General features: G+C 36.7%; 1 protein-coding gene and 1 long non-coding RNA gene across 4 annotated transcripts in view; one reads left to right on the forward strand and one right to left on the reverse strand.

Annotated features, from left to right (window-relative positions):
* Positions 1 to 964, reverse strand: part of LOC113060576 (uncharacterized) — a 70,273-nt gene extending 69,309 nt beyond the window's left edge. Inside the window, exon 1 of one of the 2 annotated variants that reach the window (XR_003278270.1) lies at positions 839 to 964. This is a non-coding gene — a long non-coding RNA (uncharacterized LOC113060576). The remainder of the gene's footprint in view (positions 1 to 838) is intronic. The other variant, XR_003278271.1, reaches the window with a different exon arrangement.
* A 531-nt stretch (positions 965 to 1,495) lies between these two features.
* Positions 1,496 to 18,521, forward strand: LOC113060584 (nuclear respiratory factor 1-like). 2 transcript variants are annotated; one of them, XM_026229614.1, is made up of 11 exons: positions 1,496 to 1,636; positions 3,434 to 3,674; positions 3,896 to 4,010; positions 4,675 to 4,801; positions 4,891 to 5,034; positions 7,460 to 7,618; positions 7,929 to 8,129; positions 9,026 to 9,127; positions 9,275 to 9,432; positions 10,666 to 10,790; positions 17,070 to 18,521. In XM_026229614.1, the coding sequence occupies exons 2-11, from the start codon at positions 3,461 to 3,463 to the stop codon at positions 17,228 to 17,230; spliced, it is 1,506 nt and encodes a 501-aa protein (XP_026085399.1). In that variant the 5' UTR covers positions 1,496 to 1,636; positions 3,434 to 3,460; the 3' UTR covers positions 17,231 to 18,521. The 2 variants fall into 2 exon arrangements, with proteins under 2 accessions (XP_026085399.1, XP_026085409.1); XM_026229624.1 differs by lacking the exon at positions 1,496 to 1,636 and adding an exon at positions 3,035 to 3,345 and having other exon boundaries at positions 17,070 to 17,230.
* Positions 18,522 to 21,139: the final 2,618 nt, after the last annotated feature.

Raw genomic sequence — 21,139 nt, forward strand, 5'->3', positions numbered from 1 at the left:
TTGCACCATCATGCCATCCAGCATTTATTAATTATTCTGACAACATAGAAAACATTTTATTATAGCAAGATGAGAATTAAAAATAAAAGACAGAAATTATCTTAATAAAATAAATACAATAATATAATAAATAAAACATATAATAAAAATGCAATAAATAATACACATGTGTGAACCTGGTCCACAAAACCAGTCTTAAGTCGCTGGGGTATATTTGTAGCAATAGCTAACAATACATGGTTCAAAATGATTGATTTTTCTTTTATGCCAAAAATCGTTAGCTTATTAAGTAAAGATTGTGTTCCATGAAAATATTTTGAAAATTTTAGACTGTAAATATAATAAAACTTAAATATTTGATTAGTTATATGCATTGCTAAGAAATTAATTCATTTGAACAACTTTAAAGGCAATTTTCTCAATATTTAGATTTTTTGCACCCTCAGATTCCAATAGATGTATCTCAGCCAACAAAACCATACATCAATAGAAAGCTTATTTATTCTATTTATTCATAAAAATCTATATATTTTGCACTATATTTAATAAACAACTTTGTAACTTATTTTGCATTCATGTAATTTACAATTAAATGTGAATGACAAATAACACATCTGAAATCAATGGAGTCACAAATACGCTCACATAATAATAATAATAATAATAGGAATCAGACAATAAATATAGGAATTAGACATTCTATTATGATAACAAACAATAGAAGAGTTGAAAATGAAGAGTTTCAAACAATTGTGCATTTGAAAGATATTTATATTAATAAAAAATAAATCATAGAATCATAGTCACTCATAGAAATATCTGTTTCCCAAAGTCCTACCCTCAATCTGTTGCTGGAGCTTTGTGTAGTTCAGGGCCAGTTGCATTAACTTGTTAACTCCATGTTAAGACTGTGTCTTACAGTTTTTTTTCAACTGCTAAAACACAAAATCTTTACTTGAAACCTGAAACTCAAACACCAGAACCACAGTTGTCCAATCTATCTGCAAAACCATAATTTTCTGCCTTTGACTCAGTTTTCAGTTTCATAAAACATAGCACACAATTCTCTATGTAATACAGAAATTAAACAGGAATTATGGCAAAGGTGTTTGCAAATGTTTGAATATATTTGATATTTTGAATGCATTGCTTCCTTTTGCAAGAGATGTGAGGCATTCTGCATTTTGTGTGTGCAATTCTTGAATATGTGTTTTGAGAAAAAAAGGCATAGTTTTTGAAAATGTAAGAACCTGAGGAAAAAAAAAACTAACAAGTTTGAACAGCTACGTTTCTACGTCTTACGTTTCCTATACAAATGAGACCAATCTACCTTTTCATAACTTAATTTTAAAAAGTTATGACCTATGGTTATGACCAGTCTTGAAGAAGAAGAAGGGAAAAAAATGATGACTAACTTTCTAAGACTTGTCTAAACAGTTTATGCAACCGACCAGGCTTCGGTGTGTGTAGATTGAGAGGAGGGGCGGGGTTTGTTCCGCGCGCACCGCTCGGGGCCGCGCCGAGGCCAGGGCGCGCGCGCTTTGCTGCTCGTTCTTTGTCCTCCATTACAGCTGGTGATCGCAGCTCCGCCGCACAGCCGCACAGCGCAGGCCCGAAGTAGCGCAGCCGCTCTGAGGTTAGTGCCCTACCGCGCAATCTCCAGACATTTCAGCCCCGGCGCAGCCGCACCAAACAACCCGGCAGCGTTTGTCTTTCACGCACTCAGACGCAGATCGCGAAGATGCGACACTGAACTCGGGATGATATCGAGCAATTTTGACACGATGGCAATTATTACTCACCCCGCTCAAATAGCAGCAAAAAGAATCATGGCGCTGTCGCAGGCCTTTGGCCTAACGTTAGCGAATTTAGATGTGCAGTCGAATCGCTACTGTTTTGTTCAGATGCTAAATGGTGTTTCAAGGCTTGGTGACTTGTGTTTTTTATATCCTTGATCAAATTTGAATGTTTGTTTAATATCATATTAGCAGTGCAGTGTTATCGATCACTCGACTTTTTAAATCTTTAAATGTCGAGTCGACAGCGGTGCCCGGCTAAATTTGATCTAACGTTAACAGATTATTTCAGATGTTTTGTAGCTTGAATTAATGTTTACTTTAACAGAATGTGTTTAAAATAACAGTTTAAATTGCGTTGATTTAGTGTTTAATATTTCTCTAACATACTGCCCGCTATCTTTACACGTAACGTTAACGTTATTATTCACAGTTTGAAAATAACCGCCATTTATGTGTTTGTTATTGATGCTGGACTTAACTAGTATATATCGATTTAGTTATTTCGGAGATTCAAACCTACCTTTATTATTGACTACCTGTGGTGGTTGAAATGTATTTTTTTCGTGTTTGTGAATGTTTTTGTTGACTTGGTCAAATCTAATGTAACGTTAGTGTTTTCCTTCAAGAGCCTCAGACTGTCAGGCTGTTGAACTGAACAGAATGTTACTGTAGCTGCGCGAGCTGCTTTATTTATCTGTGTGCACCCACGTCATCCTACATTATTCACACACACCTACGTTTTTATTTTTGTTTCATATTTTTAAAATATCCATTGTAATTACAGTGTCATTGTTATTCAATAAAACAAAAACATAACGTTAAAAGATTTTTGATCTGTGTCATTTAGTTTGTCACTGATACAGCTTTAAACTCTTGCTGAAAATGAATAGTGTTGTATTTTCACACGATTGCATATTGCCAAAAAATTATGTACAGCTAATGTATATGCTGTTATCAATTTTTATTATACCCATATTATTTTGGATAAATACCATAGACTTACCACTAGCTAAACCTCGTAAAAAAAAATTTATGTTGTAAAATAAATATTCATTTTAAGAGCAAATTGTTGATTATATCTGATGGTTAGTACCCCCTAATGGAGTGATGTTTAAAGCAACAATTATAGATGCAATGCTTTATGTGATTTAATTGATTATTAGATATGATAAATAGAAAGGAACAGGCTCTTTTTCCCTTCACAGTAAATGTAAACTTGGGGTAAATATCATATACATTTACACACAGTGTAAATAGCTGCTGCCGAAACATTTTTGGCTTATTTAATGCCACTTTTTGACATTGAGATCACATCCAGTGTTAAATTAAATGTTTTGTCATGCTGTTTTATATAAAAGCTTGTCTGCCAAGACTGTATTAATATAATGCCTTGTTACGCAGATGCATCATATGTACTACTAGTAAAAGGTGATTTGGTCATTATAAGACAATATCAGAACATGTGCTTCCTCATATATTTTTTATGCATTTTAAATGCAAATTAAAATGCATGTATTTGAGCACTTCTTCACCCTCAAAATAACAGGTACATGACACTCACCTCATCTGTGAATCTGAATGATGCAGTTGCTTGACGAATCTGTGTGCTAATGAATTGTTTGTTTGTGTCTAAGTGTGTTTGAGAGAAACTGTATCGGGTGATGGAAGACCACACGGTGCATCAGACGGAGCACATGACCACTATTGAGGCCCACGCCGTCAGTCAGCAGGTGCACGTGGCCACGTACACAGAGCATGGCATGCTGAGCGCTGATGAAGATTCGCCGTCCTCGCCTGATGATGATATTTACGATGACTCTGATATACTTAACTCAACTGGAACAGATGAGGTGACCGCACATCTGGCTGCTGCAGGTAGGTTTGTGCTCATTGTTGTATTCTGACTTGTGGTTATCACTTTAACCACTAGATGGCGCACTTAAACCATAAATTGTCAGCTGCTTCATTGCAAAAGATTGTAGTTGCAACAGTTGTAAAGCTCATGGAAATTTGTGTATTCCCATGGATGCATGCATATTCTGAATGATATAGAATGTCTGAAAACAATTTATTTAATTCCACTAATTCTTTTTCAGGGCCTGTTGGCATGGCAGCAGCCGCAGCTGTGGCAACAGGGAAGAAACGAAAGCGACCGCACATCTTTGAATCGAACCCTTCAATCCGTAAAAGACAACAGACTCGTTTACTTAGGTGAACTGTATTTTCAATATTGTTCATTGTATTGTAATCGAATATGAGTCGTTTTACAACATAAAGTAAAATAACTTTATGTATATTTGGATACATATCCAAATAGATGGATTCAAAATGTACTGTTACCAGTTTCGTTTATGTTGGTGTTATTAATACACTATTATAGTATTTATTAATATTTTATTTGTATATTTTTAGTTTTCCTTTTAATTTTTGTTTTTCTCATTGTATTTCTTATTTTAAAATATTTTTTTATTTAAGGTTAAGTATTTTCATTCAACTTTATTAAAATAAAAGTTAAATATAAATAAGTATATATATATATATGCTCTTTCAGTGCTTTCATTTTTAAATTTTTATGTACTGTATAGTATTTATTCATTCATATTTTGATTTAGCGTTCATTGTTTTCAATTTGTAGTTAAGTTTTTATTTAAATTATAGTTCAGATTTTTGATTTTAGTCATCTGCCTTTATTTTCATATTATTTAAAAAAATATATGTTTGAGCTATTTTCTATTTTTTTTATTTGAGTTTTAGTAATTTTAGTATTTAGAAGTAGTAAAAAACGAGTTCTGAATTTTCTCCAATAATGTCAATTCCAATTACACTTATTTAATAGTTCACAACGACAACCCTTTCTCTTACTATGTGTCTGCAGGAAGCTGAGAGCAACTCTGGACGAGTACACAACACGAGTTGGCCAACAGGCTATCGTGTTGTGCATCTCTCCCTCTAAACCGAACCCTGTGTTTAGAGTATTTGGAGCGGCACCATTAGAGAATGTGGTGAGTACATCTACTGTGTTTCTTGCCTTCATACCATTTGAACTGTTTGTTTCAGATTTCATCCCTGTTTTGGCATGTCTTGTGTTCAGGTGAGAAAATACAAGAGCATGATTCTGGAGGATTTGGAAAACGCTCTGGCTGAACACGCACCCCCTGGCGGTGGAGAACTCACCTCTGAACTGCCTCCTCTGACTATTGACGGCATACCAGTATCTGTGGACAAGATGACACAGGTGGGCAGCAGGTGGCACTATGAGCTAGGAATGCAAGTTATTGAGGTTTCGGCTTTGACATGCAAATGTGACATTTTCTAGGCTCATGGGGCAGCAGTTAAAATGAGAATAAGTCTCACTTCATCCACTAAAGGGCTTTAGCACAGGTTACTTGAAGCCTGATATATAAGACCACATAACCTCTACATTTACCAGCTCGCCCCTTACTCATTACCCCGGACTGCTGAGAGCTAGTGTCCCTCAGGACAGACACACCTTGCTTGGCTTGTGGCAGTTGGAGGCAGGTCTGTGCAGGGATCATCAGGTGAGGCTTGTGCGCGCGAGTAATTATCCGGCACATCGTGGCCGAGCACAGAGGTTTCTGATTGGCTCCCAAGTGGATTTAAAGCAGAGCTGGGGGAGGGAATGGGCGGCTGATCTATGTGTTTGGGGCGTGAGATTCCTCTTAATTCCTTCGCCACGTAATTAGTCCATCTGCACAAACACAAGGAAGAGCCTACAAGTCATGACGCCGCTGTGGACAATCTGTTACATGACTTTAAACAGTGTACTTAACATCCGTATCTAATAGTTCAGATGATTCAGGTTTAAGCAGGATTTATTTTTGGCTTATATTTGCAATAAAAATTGTTTTAATTATATTCGAAATGCATTAAGAAGCATGTATTTTTTTTAAGTCTGTATACTATATATATATATATATATATATATATATATATATATATATATATATATATGCATATGTAGTATGTATTTATGTGTGTGTATATAATTGTTTATATACTTTTTTCTATGCCTAAATTTAATTTGAATGATTAATCATGATTTATTTTCATACAATGTGTATTTAGATCGTTTCTTCTTCTTATTATTATTATTAAATAGTTGTTTCTATTTTATTTAAAATATATTATGAAGCATATATTTATGTATTATTGCACTGCGTTTTTAGCTCTTTGTCTGAAGTCCTTCTTCTTCACAATGTTGTCGTCTGTCACCGTCCAATGTCAGGCTTACAGCAAGTGTGTTTGTGACAGTGAGAGAGAGGGAGGGAGGGAGTGAGGGAGAAGCTCTTTTGGGAACCGATTTATTCCTCCCGAGCCAAATTTAGCCTGTGATGTCGAGGTGAACAGACGTTGCTACAAGAGTGCTGTGCAGTACAATCCCTGGCCTGCCTATGGAATTACCAAGGGCACTGAGGACGCTGGGGTAAACTCCAGCTTCACCCTCAGGATGGAGCTGTCACTGGGCTAATGGACTTCCCCTTACTACTCAGTGTGGATTTTAAAAACGTCAATGGACTTAATAAGCTCCTTTATTGTCAAGTTAATACTTAATTTTTTTTAAGGGCATGACTTTTATGGCATTAACTTGCATAAGCAAGTTGGCATCCTTGTAAAGAATTTGTTGTTTTCAATTTTTTGCATCTATTAGCAGATTTGTGATTATTGATTAGACTATTTTTATTTTATTTATTTTTTTATATTTATTAATTTTGCAGACGCTTTTATCCAATGGGATTTAAATTGAGGAATACAATAAGCCATTCATCATAAGGAGGCGAATAGACACAGGAAGTTTCAGACATCATTGAGATTAGTGCAATCTAGAACTGGGTGGGATTTTAAAGTATTGTTATGATAAAAGTTTGGGGATGGTTTTGTAACGTTTTTGAAAAGTTAAGCATGGCTATATTTAATTCTTAAAAAATAATGTAAAAACAATAATGCTGTGAACTTTTATTATGGTTTAATTATGATCTAATATGTTTTAAAATGTAGTTTATTCCTGTGATGGCGAAGCTGGATTTTCAGTAGCCCTTTCTCCAGTCTTCAGTGTCACATGATCCTTCAGAAATTATTCTGATTTGTTGTTGAAGAAACATTTCTTATTTTCAATGTTGAAAACATTCTTAGATAAATAGATTGAAAAAAACTGCATTCATTTGAATGAAAATATTTTGTAACATTTGTAAATATCTATACAGTCGCTTTTGCTCAATTTTAATGCATCTGCTGAATAACTTAATTTCTTTACAAAAAAATTAAAAGATATCTTGCTAATCTCAAATTTTGAATGGTAGTGTACCAACCCTAAAAGTATTTTCCTGCCTCTCTCTACATAATCTGTAGTTCAGTGGTGTATGTTCCATCCTCTCAATCTCCTGCAGTCAGTGTGCACTGGAGCCTTACCCATAGATTAGTCTTTAAATGGAAACCTAATAGTCTACTTTTAGCTTTTCGCAAGCTATATGTGTGGACAGACTGTCTGCACTCAGCTGCTGAAGGAAGAGGAAAATCAATGGCTTGCTGTTTCCAAACTCTATTTCACACAGATTTGATTTTTCCAGAGGCCATGCTTCGCTCTGCCACTCCCAGTATTAAACTCCCACAGTGATTATGTGCGCCCTTTTGTTGCTTTGCAGGCCCAACTCCGAGCGTTCATTCCAGAAATGCTAAAGTATTCCACAGGCCGTGGCAAGCCTGGCTGGGGGAAAGAGAGCTGCAAGCCCATCTGGTGGCCAGAGGACATTCCCTGGGCCAACGTACGCAGTGATGTCCGAACAGAAGAGCAGAAACAGAGGGTAGTGTTGGGTGCTCTTATTACAACTGAGTTGTGAAAGATTATATATGGAGCCTATTTTCTTTCATTTTGAAGAAATTTGGTTTTATTTGTGATTTTATTGTATATGCACTGATTTTTATAGTACACCATAAACATTACACTAAAACATTTTATTGTACGAAAAATGTCTCGCGTGATGACGCAAACAAGTTATTGAATCAGCCACACTTGTTTTGTCAGCTTTCCATAAAATGACATCTGAATTGAAACGAATGAGCTAAAGCTTGCATCATCTTGACCTATCGAGGGCTTACTTCCGTTGGAAACAGGTGTCATGGACGCAAGCCCTGAGGACTATCGTTAAAAACTGCTATAAGCAGCATGGGAGAGAGGACCTGCTCTACGCCTTTGAGGACCAGATCACCACACAAGTTGCCACAACAACCACTCACAGCATCGCACACCTGGTGCCGTCACAGACCGTAGTGCAGACGATCAGTAATCCTGATGGAACCGTCTCGCTCATACAGGTGAGCCCAGGTCCCAGCTGTGGGAACAACTACACGCTTGTTTTTCACTATGATATAAACTAGCTCAACTGGAGGACTTCATTTAGATAAGGCCGAGACCAAAATATTGAAAAATAGAGAATAAGTCATATTCAGGTCAACAATAATATAGATTTACTTTTTACTTCTTTAACACTTGTATCTTGTATAATTTGTCTAAATTATTATTATTTTTTTTTAAAGAAAATACAAAAAAAAATCGTTAATTTTCATCAAAGTGAAGTCTTTTACAATGTTACGGAAAATCAGTTTAAATAAATGTTTTTCTTTTAATTTTTTTTTACCACAAGCAATCCTGAAAAGAAAATATGGTTTCCACAAAAGTATTATTCTACAAAACTGTTTCCAATATTGATGATGATAATAATAATAATAATACATGTTTTTTGAGCACCAAATCAGCATATTACAAAGATTTCTGAAGCATCATGTGACACTGAAGACTAGAGTAATGGATGATAAAAATTCAGCTTTGCTATCACAGAATAAAGAACATATAAATAATAGTAATATAGAAAAGTTGTAATATATTGTAATAATAAAATAATTGTAAAACTGATGATTTTTAAAATATAAATAAATAATAATAATTTAATTTGACAATGTTTTAACTATTATTCTATCTTTTTGGGATTTAAAGTACAACACAAAACAATCCTTTGAGCATAAGAGACTTCTTAAAAAAAAAAAAAAAAATCTTACCAAACCCAAACCTGAAAAGTTAATTTCTGTTATGCTTCTAATATAATTATATAATTTAGAAAAGTAAATAAAACATCTAAAATCACTAATGGTCACATTACAGTATTTAAATAGTATTACAGCAGTATTCTAACATAATATCATATTATTGTCAGGTTGGAACTGGAGCCACGGTAGCAACACTGGCAGATGCGTCAGAATTGCCCGGCACGGTGACGGTGGCCCAGGTGAATTACTCCACAGTGACAGATGGAGAGGTAACATCAACACACACACACACCTTCATATCTGAATATTCCATGAGTTTGCATCTCCAGCTTCTTCTGTCATGTCCTTACACACATACTGTGCTTTTAGGATATATCTCTTTCTTCAAACCTTTTTTTTTTTTCTGTATCTCTAAGGAGGTACAGAATTGGGCCACACTACAGGGAGGCGAGATGACCATCCAGACCACACAACCGTCAGAAGCCACGCAGGCGGTGGCCTCCTTAGCCGAAGCTGCGGTAGCTGCCTCGCACGAGATGCAGCCAGGGACAACTGTTACTATGGCACTCAACAGGTACTCATGGGAAGTAGCGGTTAAGTTGAGAGATAGGAAATTCTGAACCACAGCAGCACCTAGATTCAGGTTTAGGTCTCCAGGGTCTTGTTACCTGAGCCTGGTCTCCTGTTTATCACAAGCAGGTAGCAGCAGCAGCAGCCCAGAAATACAGCACAGCGGGAACAATTGGTTCATACTCCATTCCCACAACAATTAGGCTTAGGAGGCATTGTTTTCTGCTCAGCGGCCTTCATTAAAGCAGTAAATCCACCATCAGTCTGCTGAGCATAGTCAGGACATCGATAAACGGAACCAAAAAAAGTGTTCTTTTCCTCTACTAAAGCCCCAAAGCACTGTTAATAGCTTTATTTTTTATCATTATCTCAAAGGAAGTCACAATAAGACTGCCTTTATACTCTGTTTAGTATAGAAACTCATTTACATCATGCAAGAAAAAATTACTTTGTTAAACTAAAGTTATGACATTAAAAGTACTAATATGCCAAGTCATAATGAGTGTTTAAAAATCATTGAGATGAGACAAAATGATGAGAAGTCAAAGTAATGATTAAAATTGATGTTCAAAGTCGAAAGTGTGAATTTATTCAAAATGATCAGGTTTTACTGAGATGATTCAAAATGAGGACAAATCAAAAAAATAATAAATAAATAAAAAGTATAATTTAGACATTTTATAAGGGACTTTTTTATTATTATTTTGACTGGGTGCTTTATTTAGACTTCATGCCATTTTTATATCATTTCAACTTTTTATCTAATAATTACAATTCAATTTTGAAAAAAACTTTTGATTTTTGATTTGATGACTTATCGATTTCAGCTTTTTATGTCAATTATGATTTAGTATGTCAAATTCAACTTAACATTTCATAATTACAAATTAGAAAAGTCTAAATTATAACATGCTTTACTATAACATGGATCCATTTTGGGATGATTTCAGATTTTTCTCTCTTAATTATGAATTAGACAGTTTAAATGATAATGACTTTATACCAAAGCATGATTTTTTTTCTTAAGTGACAGAAATGGACTTGTATGGGGGAGTGTTTATTTGATTTAATGGTGCCCTTTGATTGACTTCCTACACTAGGGGGCAGTACACCCCAGTCCACCTCAATTGACTTCAAATCCTGCTTAAATCCTGTATAAAGCGTTATGGAAAATCTTTATTGATGCAGGGTTATTGTGAGATTATTTCAATATTTTATATGTGTGTGTGTGTTGCAGTGAAGCAGCAGCTCACGCAGTGGCGACGTTAGCAGAAGCGACTCTTCAGGGAGGAGGACAAATTGTGTTAGCAGGAGAAACAGCGGCTGCAGTAGGAGCTTTAACTGGCGTTTCGGATGGCAGTGGTACGAACCTCCTCTCTATATCACAAGCAGCCACATTTACCCTCTTTAGTCTCCTTTCACACTCAATGGATGAAACTTAAACAGGACAGTTTAAGGTGGGCAAACATATGATGAAACATCCTTTTGGTCATCAGTTGTCTTGCTATGTGAGGGCACCCTATGCATCTCATGTAAGGTATGTCAGAGCGTGAGGAAGTCTGTGGAGGTCTAACTGTAAGCCCTGGGGTGTTTGTGGGACAGATGGTGCGTGTGTGACCTGTGTCACAGACTCCAGCCTCTACACTCCTTGCTAATCCTCGGTTTGCTTCAACCTCTAAGAGCTCTGCATATGCACGGCAGCCTCTAGTACTAGTGCTTACACATGCATTAGAAGCCATGTTACAGTGGAATAGCAGCACTAATGTTTCCTGGAGGCATTCGTTACTGCTCGGTGAAGTGGCGCATAACACGTTTCCTTTTAGCTATGATATATTGAAAAATTGGTTGAAAGAAATTAGAATATCTATGCATTTTTGTTTTCTGAGTATAACATTCTTCCAGTTAAAGTATTGCAACCCATTGTATTTCTGTAATGCCACATTTCCGATGTCAGCGGAAATGGAGAATTATTGGAAAGGAAGAGCAAGATGCCAAAAAAGAGCAAAATTTATTTCAAAATAATAATCATGTGTTAATGTTTTTCAACATTACTATATATTTTTTAAAACTGCACCTGTCAATGTTATTTAATAAACCTGAGCTAACATGAACTAACAGTGACCACTTATTATGGATTCAAATGTGACAATTAAAATCCTACAATATCAGCCAATATATATTTAATATGTACTGTAACAATCAATCATTATGGTGCATCCTAATTTTTTTTATTTTATTTTTATAATCATGCATTTAACAGAAAGAAGGATCATGCATTTGTTAAATTAAAATTACGACATTAAAAAGTCATGAGTTGAAAATGAGATTTAAAAAGTCATAATTACGCCATAAAACAACAAAATTATGTGAAAAAAACAAAACTATAAAAAAATAAGTATGATTTTAGTAGAAATGATCAGTTACTAAGTCATAAGAGGGAAAAAGTCAGAATTATTAGATAAAAATTTGACGTTGTAATTTAATATTTTCATATTGACTTTATAATTATTACGACTGTGTCCATTTACACTTTACATCACAATAATGACAAATAATCAACAGTGTGTTGCATCCTTAATCTGTTTATTTATTAAGATGAAATAATTAACAGTATGGCCAGGAACTTGTATCAACATAGTAAACAGGGTCCGTTTTGATTTAATGTTGATGGGTAAAATGATTGCTCCAATCATACATGGCCATTTCCCAGTGACCTATCTTACCTAGTGTCCTAGCTTACCCCATTGCCCCCATTGACCAAAGAGAAGCCCCTCCTCGCCCCCCTCCTAACCCCCCAGGATCCCTCTTAAAGGGCTTTGATCCTCTCCATTATCAGTGCATGGTCTAATCACAGAGCCAGCTGTCAGCCCACTCTGTAAAACACACACACACACACGCTCATATGACATTAAGAGAATAGACAGGAGCAAGGGGTGTATTTAAACATAAAAGCTGATTAGCAGGCATTAAAACTACATTTAAAGACATTGGTGTCAGGCTTTTCCCCACTCTTGGTATAAATATTTGACCGTGGTTTTGATATTTTATTTGCTTTAGTATTTCATATTATTGGATCAATGATTAAAATGATTTAGCTAACATATTGGGTCCCACTGCTTCGAAGGGGGGTTGTAGACTCACTGTCTTGGTTTATTTCTTTTTCCCCCTTTTAATTTTAATGTGAATGAAGGAAAATAGTTGCCTGATAAGCGGATATCACTTTATATAACACTGTACTGACCTTGTGTACAGAGAATGCTAGTACGTCCCGTTTCCCACATATGTAACTAGGGTTGCTCTGATTGATCGGCCACCGATAATAATCGTCCGATAATCGGTTTGGGATGATTGATCGGCGGTCTCTAAAAAGGCAGATCTCATAAAACTGATCTCAAGCTGATGACACACCTGCTGTGAGAAGTTTGGCTCAACATGTAGCGGCACCATCTCAGTCTCTGTCCGGCGCGGGTGAAATAATTATAATGCTTTAGGTGAAGTACAATTCTTATTTCTTCATTAATTAACTGATAGAGTAATCTATGAGACATAATTTCACAAACGGCATGAATGAATCACAGCGTGCCCTCTTTTTCTCTCAAAATGCAAATGGCTTCAAATCACATCGCGACTGCACTATAAAAGCGAGCTGCACGCACACATGAATTGTCATTTGCACTATCGAGGCAGTGTCGCATCGTCACAAAAATTTATAAATAGCATTTTTTTATTTTCAATTCTTGCAAATGTTTAATCCATTCAACGCTCATGCACATTGGCAGCGCACACACATATTAATGCAGCGGTTCTTAAATCCACCCCCCAGCCCCCCTGCACATTTTGTATGTTTCTCTTATGCTTCAGACGTTTGTTCTAGTCAAACGTAAGTGCCCTGCGAAGTGGACCTCACAGGATATCCCACCATTAATCCAGTTCGAAGCAAACATATCTGTTCTATTCAAAGTGCATTGAAGCGTGCGAGACGTGGGCTGCATCCGAAAACTGAAAAATTATGCCTTTGGAAGACGCATTCCAAGGTAGGAAGGCATCAAGACACGTCCGAATTCAATGCTAGCTTCCATTCCTGTCTTCTGAGATGCCTTCATCTGGCTGATTTTTGAAGGCAGCATAGATGTATCCTTCGCTGCCTTTAATATCCCACAATCCTGTGCGTACAATTCTGTGACCGCTAAGCAAAAAAATAAAGATGGCGCCTGAAAGTTGAGCTCGGTGGTCAGTTTTTGTTTAAATGTACGTTTTTGATCAACGTTTTCCACTTTTGATGTCATTTCTAGCTAGAATTAATATTGCAGTAATTAAATATCCACTTAGTTATCACCAAACACTATATTTTGCTGTAGATTTTATTTCCTTACTTGTGTAGTTGTATTTTATATTTAATCTGTATCTGTCTGTATTTTTATGCTCTACTGTTAGTGTTATCTGTCTGCGCCAAGGGTCTGAGAGTAACGCAATTTCAATTCTCTGTATGTATGTGCTGTACATGTGGAAGAATTGACAATAAAGCAGACTTGACTTGAACCATTACTCTGCCTCAGTAGCCTGTCCAAAATCAGTTTCATGAGGTGCCTTCGTGCAAAAATGCTGCCTGCAAAGTCATTGCCTGATACGACAGCGATGCAACAAGTCAGCTTGCTAAGTTTTCGGATGCAGCCCTGAATTTTAATCGTATTTATTTACCAAGGTATATGCTGTCACACCTATCCATGTCTGAAGACGTTGTGCTGCGCAAATCCGTGAATGATTGTTCCGTCAGGTAAACTTCCAACAGATTTCCCCTGCTCAGGGAGTAGGGAGCAATGAACACTGTGTAGGGACCATGTCAATGCACGGAGCTCACTTCTAACGAGCTGGTTCTCTGAATCAGGTGTGTTAACAGAGAAACGTGCAAAATATGCAGAGCTGGGGGGTGTGAGGAGTGGAAATTAGAATCGCTGTAATGATGCCAGGTTCACATTACTCCGTTTGCAGTGAGTATGTGGTGCGTATTTTTCCCGCGCTCTTGTTAATGGATAAAGCGTTCACACTGCACACACGGTTGCCATCAGGCAGTTTATTTAGAAGCGATGCGTCTCCAGCAGTTTTGAGAAAGTTTCCGCACCGAGTTTTGTTGTACTGCACACGTGAATTAAAGTAACAGCATATTGTTTGCGGTAATTATGAACATGCATTGACGCAAAAATATAGTAATTACACCGTATATGCATATAATTAAAGTCTACTGTATTTCATAGCCTACACATAAGCTATGTTTTTTTTGGCTAGGTTTTTTTTTAAAAAAGAGCACTTTTAGATAGACGTGTATAATTTTAAAGTTCTTTATGAACCACAGGATTGCTTGTAATAAAGATTTAAATGCAAAAGAAAGGCAGTAGAGCTGACTGTTTCTTTCAATGGTAAATTCTGATTTTTAGAATGTTTGGCGTGATGTAAGAAAAGTAGGTTAAATGTTTTGCTTTAGCAACTTAATATATAAATCTAAAAGTAAAGGTAAAAAGCATTGAATAATTGATGAAAGATTGTATTACTGTACTGTGTACAAAAAAATCACAAAAGTTTTTTTTTTTTGAAAAAGAAAACATTTTAAGTAACAATATTTAGATTTAAAATTAGAAGAATGGATAAATGTTGTGTTTGTGGTAAACGAGCGTGGATCAGGAGCAGACTCCTGTGTGAAAGCACAGTCTGTGCTGCCTCTGTACCACACATGGACCACATACACACTGCAAACAGAGTGTGTGTGTGTGCCTCACATACAGCTCACAAAATCAGGCTTGAACTGTGTAAGCTATTGTGCAACAATTACACGATTGTAAAAACAAAAATACAGTGCATGATCAGACATTTAGGTGAGATAAATATGAAGACATGTCTAAAAATCTTGATTGGATCATCACTCATAAACAATTCTACATGATAAAAAGAAGGCTTTGAAAAGATTGGTATCGATGATCGGATCGGCAGATACCGCTTTCGGTGATCAGACTCAAAAATCCTGATCGGAGCTCCCCTATATGTAACCGAGCATGTTGACTGCTCTTCTGAACCAGCAGTGAGTCCCAGAGAGCTACTTCTGGCCAAAATGAGGCCCTCACCTTTAAGCTACGCAATTAAACCTCATTTACGCTTCAGCATTGGGAGGCTTGAGATAGAGCGTAGTCAACACCAGACACTTGACAGTCAGCCAGCGTTTATTGAGCTTATTCAATCAGTGAAATGGCAGTGAGGATGCAGCTTTGAAGAGGCTGGTCTGAGGTAATCGTGACTGATTTCTGTTTCCTGCGCCAGTGCCCCTCTTTCGCTCCGAAGCCTGGTAGAAACCCTCAGTGTCAGAGTGATTGAGGGTTTGTAAGCACTTCACTCAAAAAAACAATGCTTCCAAACTCCCCGTCAATTATTGAGACACAATGTGATTACCAGAAATCGGAGCAGTTGGATTGAGTCATATGCCATGTGGGGAAAATGATTTTCTGACGTTTTAAAGGGTTTATCTCACAAAGAAATGTATGAGTTTTAGGTAGACTTTTTATTTTGTCAAAAATGACACACACGTGTATATATACACCCAGAAATACACATTTAAACATAAAAAATAGCAAAATATGTAGAAAAATAAAATAAATAGTATTTAGAGTTTATAAATCATGTTTGTTATATTATTAATATGCATTTTTTTTATTAGTTCTAATTATGACAATGATTAGGAAACTTAATTGTCACTGTCAAGAACTTGAAAAATTTAATTTGTATATTTCATATAATTCCAATTTGTATTTTGTGATTAATATTTCTTGACCGATTTTGTGAGAATTACCTTAAGAATTCATGAAAGGATTCTGGGACAATAAGGACAAAATCAACATTTCTTCATGCCTGTTTAAGATACATTTAAGGTCAAAACTGATCAGCTTTTGTGTGGACCTGCGATTACAAGCAACATTTAGCTAGTTCAAATTGTGTCAGCTTGAAAAGTTAACATAACTGACAGGCTATATGGCAAATTTGATTGAAATATGAGTCCTTTCCTTGAGACGCTGGGACAGGGTTGTGCGTCATCATGAGACAGTTTTAGGCACACTTATCAGAAACATGTAATGCACAAGTACAGTGGCCTACAGTTACCATAAAACTTACTGGATGCATCAACTAGTCACATTTAGTTCTGACCTTCCGCTTTGCCCATACAAGTTTTCGGTCCGGAGAGATTGGCCACCCTCCCGCCCGCTCGCCCCATGTGACTGCAGCAGTAATCCAGGTTGCTACGCTCACAGCTGGCCATGGAAAGAGAGCTAGATTGAGAGAGAGGGAGAAACGGAAGCTGGGAGCGGTCGCCTCAATTACTCCATTGTTCTGCATTGCAGTGTGATGCAGTAGCCCTGCCCTCAGCCCCCTTTTTAGGGGCCGGCCCTATCCACGTTGCACGCAAACTCTTACAAGGCCGCTGGACTGCGCACATGCTCTGCGGCCTCATCCGACCGCACTTCTAAAGTCTCCTCCCTCCAGCTGTCTCAAATAACAACTACGAACGTCCCAAACTGCTAGGCCTCCACCTACACTGATGACATCACAGTTAAAACAGAAATGGTCTTGAATCATCTGTAACAGGTCTGTGTCTCATCCCAGGTCTCGTCCAGATTCCAGTCAGCATGTATCAGACTGTGGTCACCAGTTTGGCCCAGGGAAATCGACCCGTTCAGGTGGCCATGGCTCCCATAACCACGCGCATCGACAACACGGTGACGCTTGACGGACAGGCGGTGGAAGTGGTGACCCTAGAACAGTGACATACTCTACCCCTGCAGGTGTGTGGGACAGGACGTCCGGCGTCTATGTGAATAGCTGCTGGAATATAGTGTAAAAATAAGATTTGAAGCTGTTCACGTGTCTGCAGGGGGCTGGATAGTTCTTTTGTTTTTCTCTTTTACATTGTACACAGTTCATTGTCTATATTTTCTTTGCTAGTGTTGTTAAATTTGTTTTTCGTTTTTTTAGCTGATGTTTGATAAATGTATTGCAGAGGATAACGAAATCAACCATGTTTTCAACCTTCAATAATTGGTATAATTTAATTTCTTCCCATGCAAGCATTGTGTTGGTCATTCTTGATATTTCCTTAGTTTTCATATACATGCATGCATGCATACAGACATGAATGCATACATGCACACATACATGCATATAAATATATATAGATATAGCAAAACATCTTGTGCCATATTTGAGTCATTTTATTAATATGTGTGAACTGCATTATGATTTTAGTGTTAGATACCATTGACTACTGAGGTGACATGCATGTTTTTTTGCTTTTTGTCAGTCTGTTTAATGTAGAATTCTTTGTATGCATTTCACATTAACTCCCAATGTAAAAAATGCTATGACCTTGAATGATTATGTGGTATGTTGAATGAGACCACTGTTTCCTGTCGGTACAGAATTGTTATTGATATTTGAGCACAGTCGATCAGAGCCATCTATAGACTTTCACTGAATTAAACTATTAATCGATAACTATAAATGTCGACGACTTACCAATGATGAGGCTGAAGATGTAGCACTCCATTAATGTCAACTTTTATACTTCAGAACATGAACAGAACTGTGCATAACTGATTCTGTCATGAAAATGTTATTTATTTTTTATTTATTTTTCTGAATGTTTAGATGTGCGCTCATATCTTTAGAACAACACACAAAATCACACATTGAAAGAGGTAAAGGTATGATAGAGGACACATTCTGATTTTATTGCAAAGTTAAAGAATCATAAGTTCATATCTTCTTCTTTCTCTCAGAAACTCCCATATCGTTTCTACAATGCAAATATAGATGTTTTGTTATGGTTAAGCACCTCCTCCACCCATAACCCATCAAGGTCTCTGCTCCTGGTCGGATTGAATTTTTATACAATTGTAAAACCTCATACAAGATGCTTTTTATGTAAATTTTGTAAAATATAAGGTTTGATGAAACCGAACTCTCCCATGTTGCCGGTGAATGAATGATGGTGACGTTGGCGGAGTTCATCTTCCCCTTTTTATCCAGTCTTGGAAATAAAATGGCTACTATTCAAAAGTGTGCCTTTGAAAATTATTACACAAAAATAATCACACGTGACAGACAGTGCCATTTTATTTTAGAATACAGATACGTAAGAATACATCATCAAATATTTGAACAATTTATTAAGTTCATTATATTCCAGAAGTTACATTTTGGGAAATCAACAGGTGTTTCACATCGTAATTGTGTTCAAGTTGCTAAATTGCTTATTTTACCTAAGCTGCAATGTATTGACCAATCAGCATCCAGGACTAAAACTGTATTGGACCTTCCTCAACCAATAGTGTAATAAATCCCCAAAATTAATATAAAAGTTGGTAATCTGTGTGCATTTAGACGTCAAGTTTACTAGTCATCGTCCACTTGTTTTTCTAAAGTTAAATAATCCTATCACTAAACTCCATGACCTCTTTACCAAAGAAAACCACATGGTGACATCCGCACCCCACCTCCAGCTTGTTGTGATGGATGGGGCTCCTGTTGCATCATAAGCCCTGATCCCTCCCTCCTGGCTAAAACCTGGATTTAAGGACTGTGTCCTTCTGCCGAGGGAGGAGGAGGGAAGCGTGCTAATCCATCAGGCACGGCGCACATCCAAGCATCCCACTCCACTTCTAGATTATCAGAGCTGGGCAACATGATCGGAGAGAGACTGTCTAATCCCTGTCCGACCACATCCGATCTGAACAGAGCAAAATGAGAGGGAGATGTTAAGGGAAGTGTGTAGGGAGAGCGAGGGCTCGTGTGTTTGTGGTTTTCAGGTCATGGTGGCAGCTGGCAGGAGCTGCTCAGTGCACGCGTGCGTCAGTCGTGAGCTGCAGATTAAGGGACTCTTATTAGCACGCTTTCTGAGAATCGGCCCTGGCCCCACCCTCATCCCGTCCAAGTGCTCGGGCCAATCTGTTCCTCAGTCGGCGCCATGTTCACAGAACACACAGCGTTTAGCTCTAATCCTAATACATAACCACAATTCTATTTTAACATCAGAGCGTTACGTACTTGATTTAAGTGTGATGTCATACATAAAACCACTGACAAGTATAGTTCAATCACTGAGCAAATTTGTGCATATCAGATACTTACATAACCTTAATAAAAGGGGTATTTTTTTTCTTCAAATTTAATATATTTAAAATATATATATAAATGAATTATAATTTGGTTAAATTCATAAAGTTTTCAATTTTACAACATTTATTCATTTAGGTTCATTTAAATTTAAATAGTCAATTGCAACTTGAATGTTAAAAGTGCATAAGTAAATGTAGAAATTGATATTAACCTATATAAATACAATTAAAATGCTCTTGTTTTGTGTTAGTACATAGCAAAGGCAATAACTAGTGTTAACTAATAAAAATTTCAGAATTTCCTATTTTATATGTCCCAATTTTGCCGTAATATCAGCATGCACATTTTCAATGTGTATTGTACATTTTACAATAGAAAAATGCTATTTAAAATGTTTCCAAATACAAAATGTCATATTTAATATCGTTGTTGCTCATTTTTTCATTGTAATGAATTGTGCCATTTATTAGCAATTTTTAAGCACTTTTTTTTTTTTTTGTTCTCATGACTTCTAGACCTCATTATTTATAATATGTAATCAGACAGACAGAGGGAAACTACACTCAAAAAAATGATTTTTTACATTTGTTCACTTTACCTGAACAATTCATGTTGAATTAATGCCATTTTGGCTATTTTTCAGTTCAACATGATTGTGTCATGTTAAACTAACTTAAAACTGTGACTCGTTGGTTTAACATAAAGTTTTCATTTTGAAAGAACATGTTTCAATCAAGTACCTCAAAATAAGTTTTACACTTCCCATCATGCTTTGCACAGGACTGGATATGGGGAGAGAAAATGTTGAAATAAAGTGTTATTTTATGCAGTTTTTAGTAAAATGTGATCATAAGGAGACTTTTTCATGTCTAATGCTCTATTATATGGGCATTTTAAAAGACTTTATATTGGTGTATTTTGTGCGAGTTACCGTTGTGGTGAAGTGTGGAGCTTGTGGTTGGGTTGAGGACCTGCCAAGTTAGCTAAAATTTTAAAAATAGGGAAGTTGCGGCCCAATGGTTAGAGTCGAACTGGCAATCGAAAAGTTGTGAGTTCGAGTCCCGGGCCTGCAGGAATTGTGGGTGGGGGGAGTGCATGTACAGTGCTCTCTCCACCTTCAATACCACGACTTAGGTGCCCTTGAGCAAGGCATCGAACCCCCAACTGCCACCCCGGGTACCGCAGCATAAATGATGACCACTGCTCCGAGTGTGTGTTCACAGTGTGTGTGTGTGTTCACTGCTCTGTGTGTGTGCACTTCGGATGGGTTAAATGCAGAGCACAAATTCTGAGTATGGGTCACCATACTTGGCTGAATGTCACGTCACTTTTGTCACTTTCAATTACAACAATAAAGGTTTGAAAATGTAACATGTTTTGTCCATTTATTCAATAGAATTAAGAAAATGTAAGGTGCTTATATAAAGCAAGTAACAATAAGTTATTGAAAATGAGTAAAGTTTATGTATTATACAAGCTTAAATCACAGTTCATCAGTTTTCATAAAATGTATTTAATTCATTTACGTTAACTGAACATGAAAAGGTGAAGCTTAAAAA

Source organism: Carassius auratus, chromosome 4 (assembly GCF_003368295.1).
Source record: "Carassius auratus strain Wakin chromosome 4, ASM336829v1, whole genome shotgun sequence".
Classification (NCBI taxonomy): domain Eukaryota; kingdom Metazoa; phylum Chordata; class Actinopteri; order Cypriniformes; family Cyprinidae; genus Carassius; species Carassius auratus.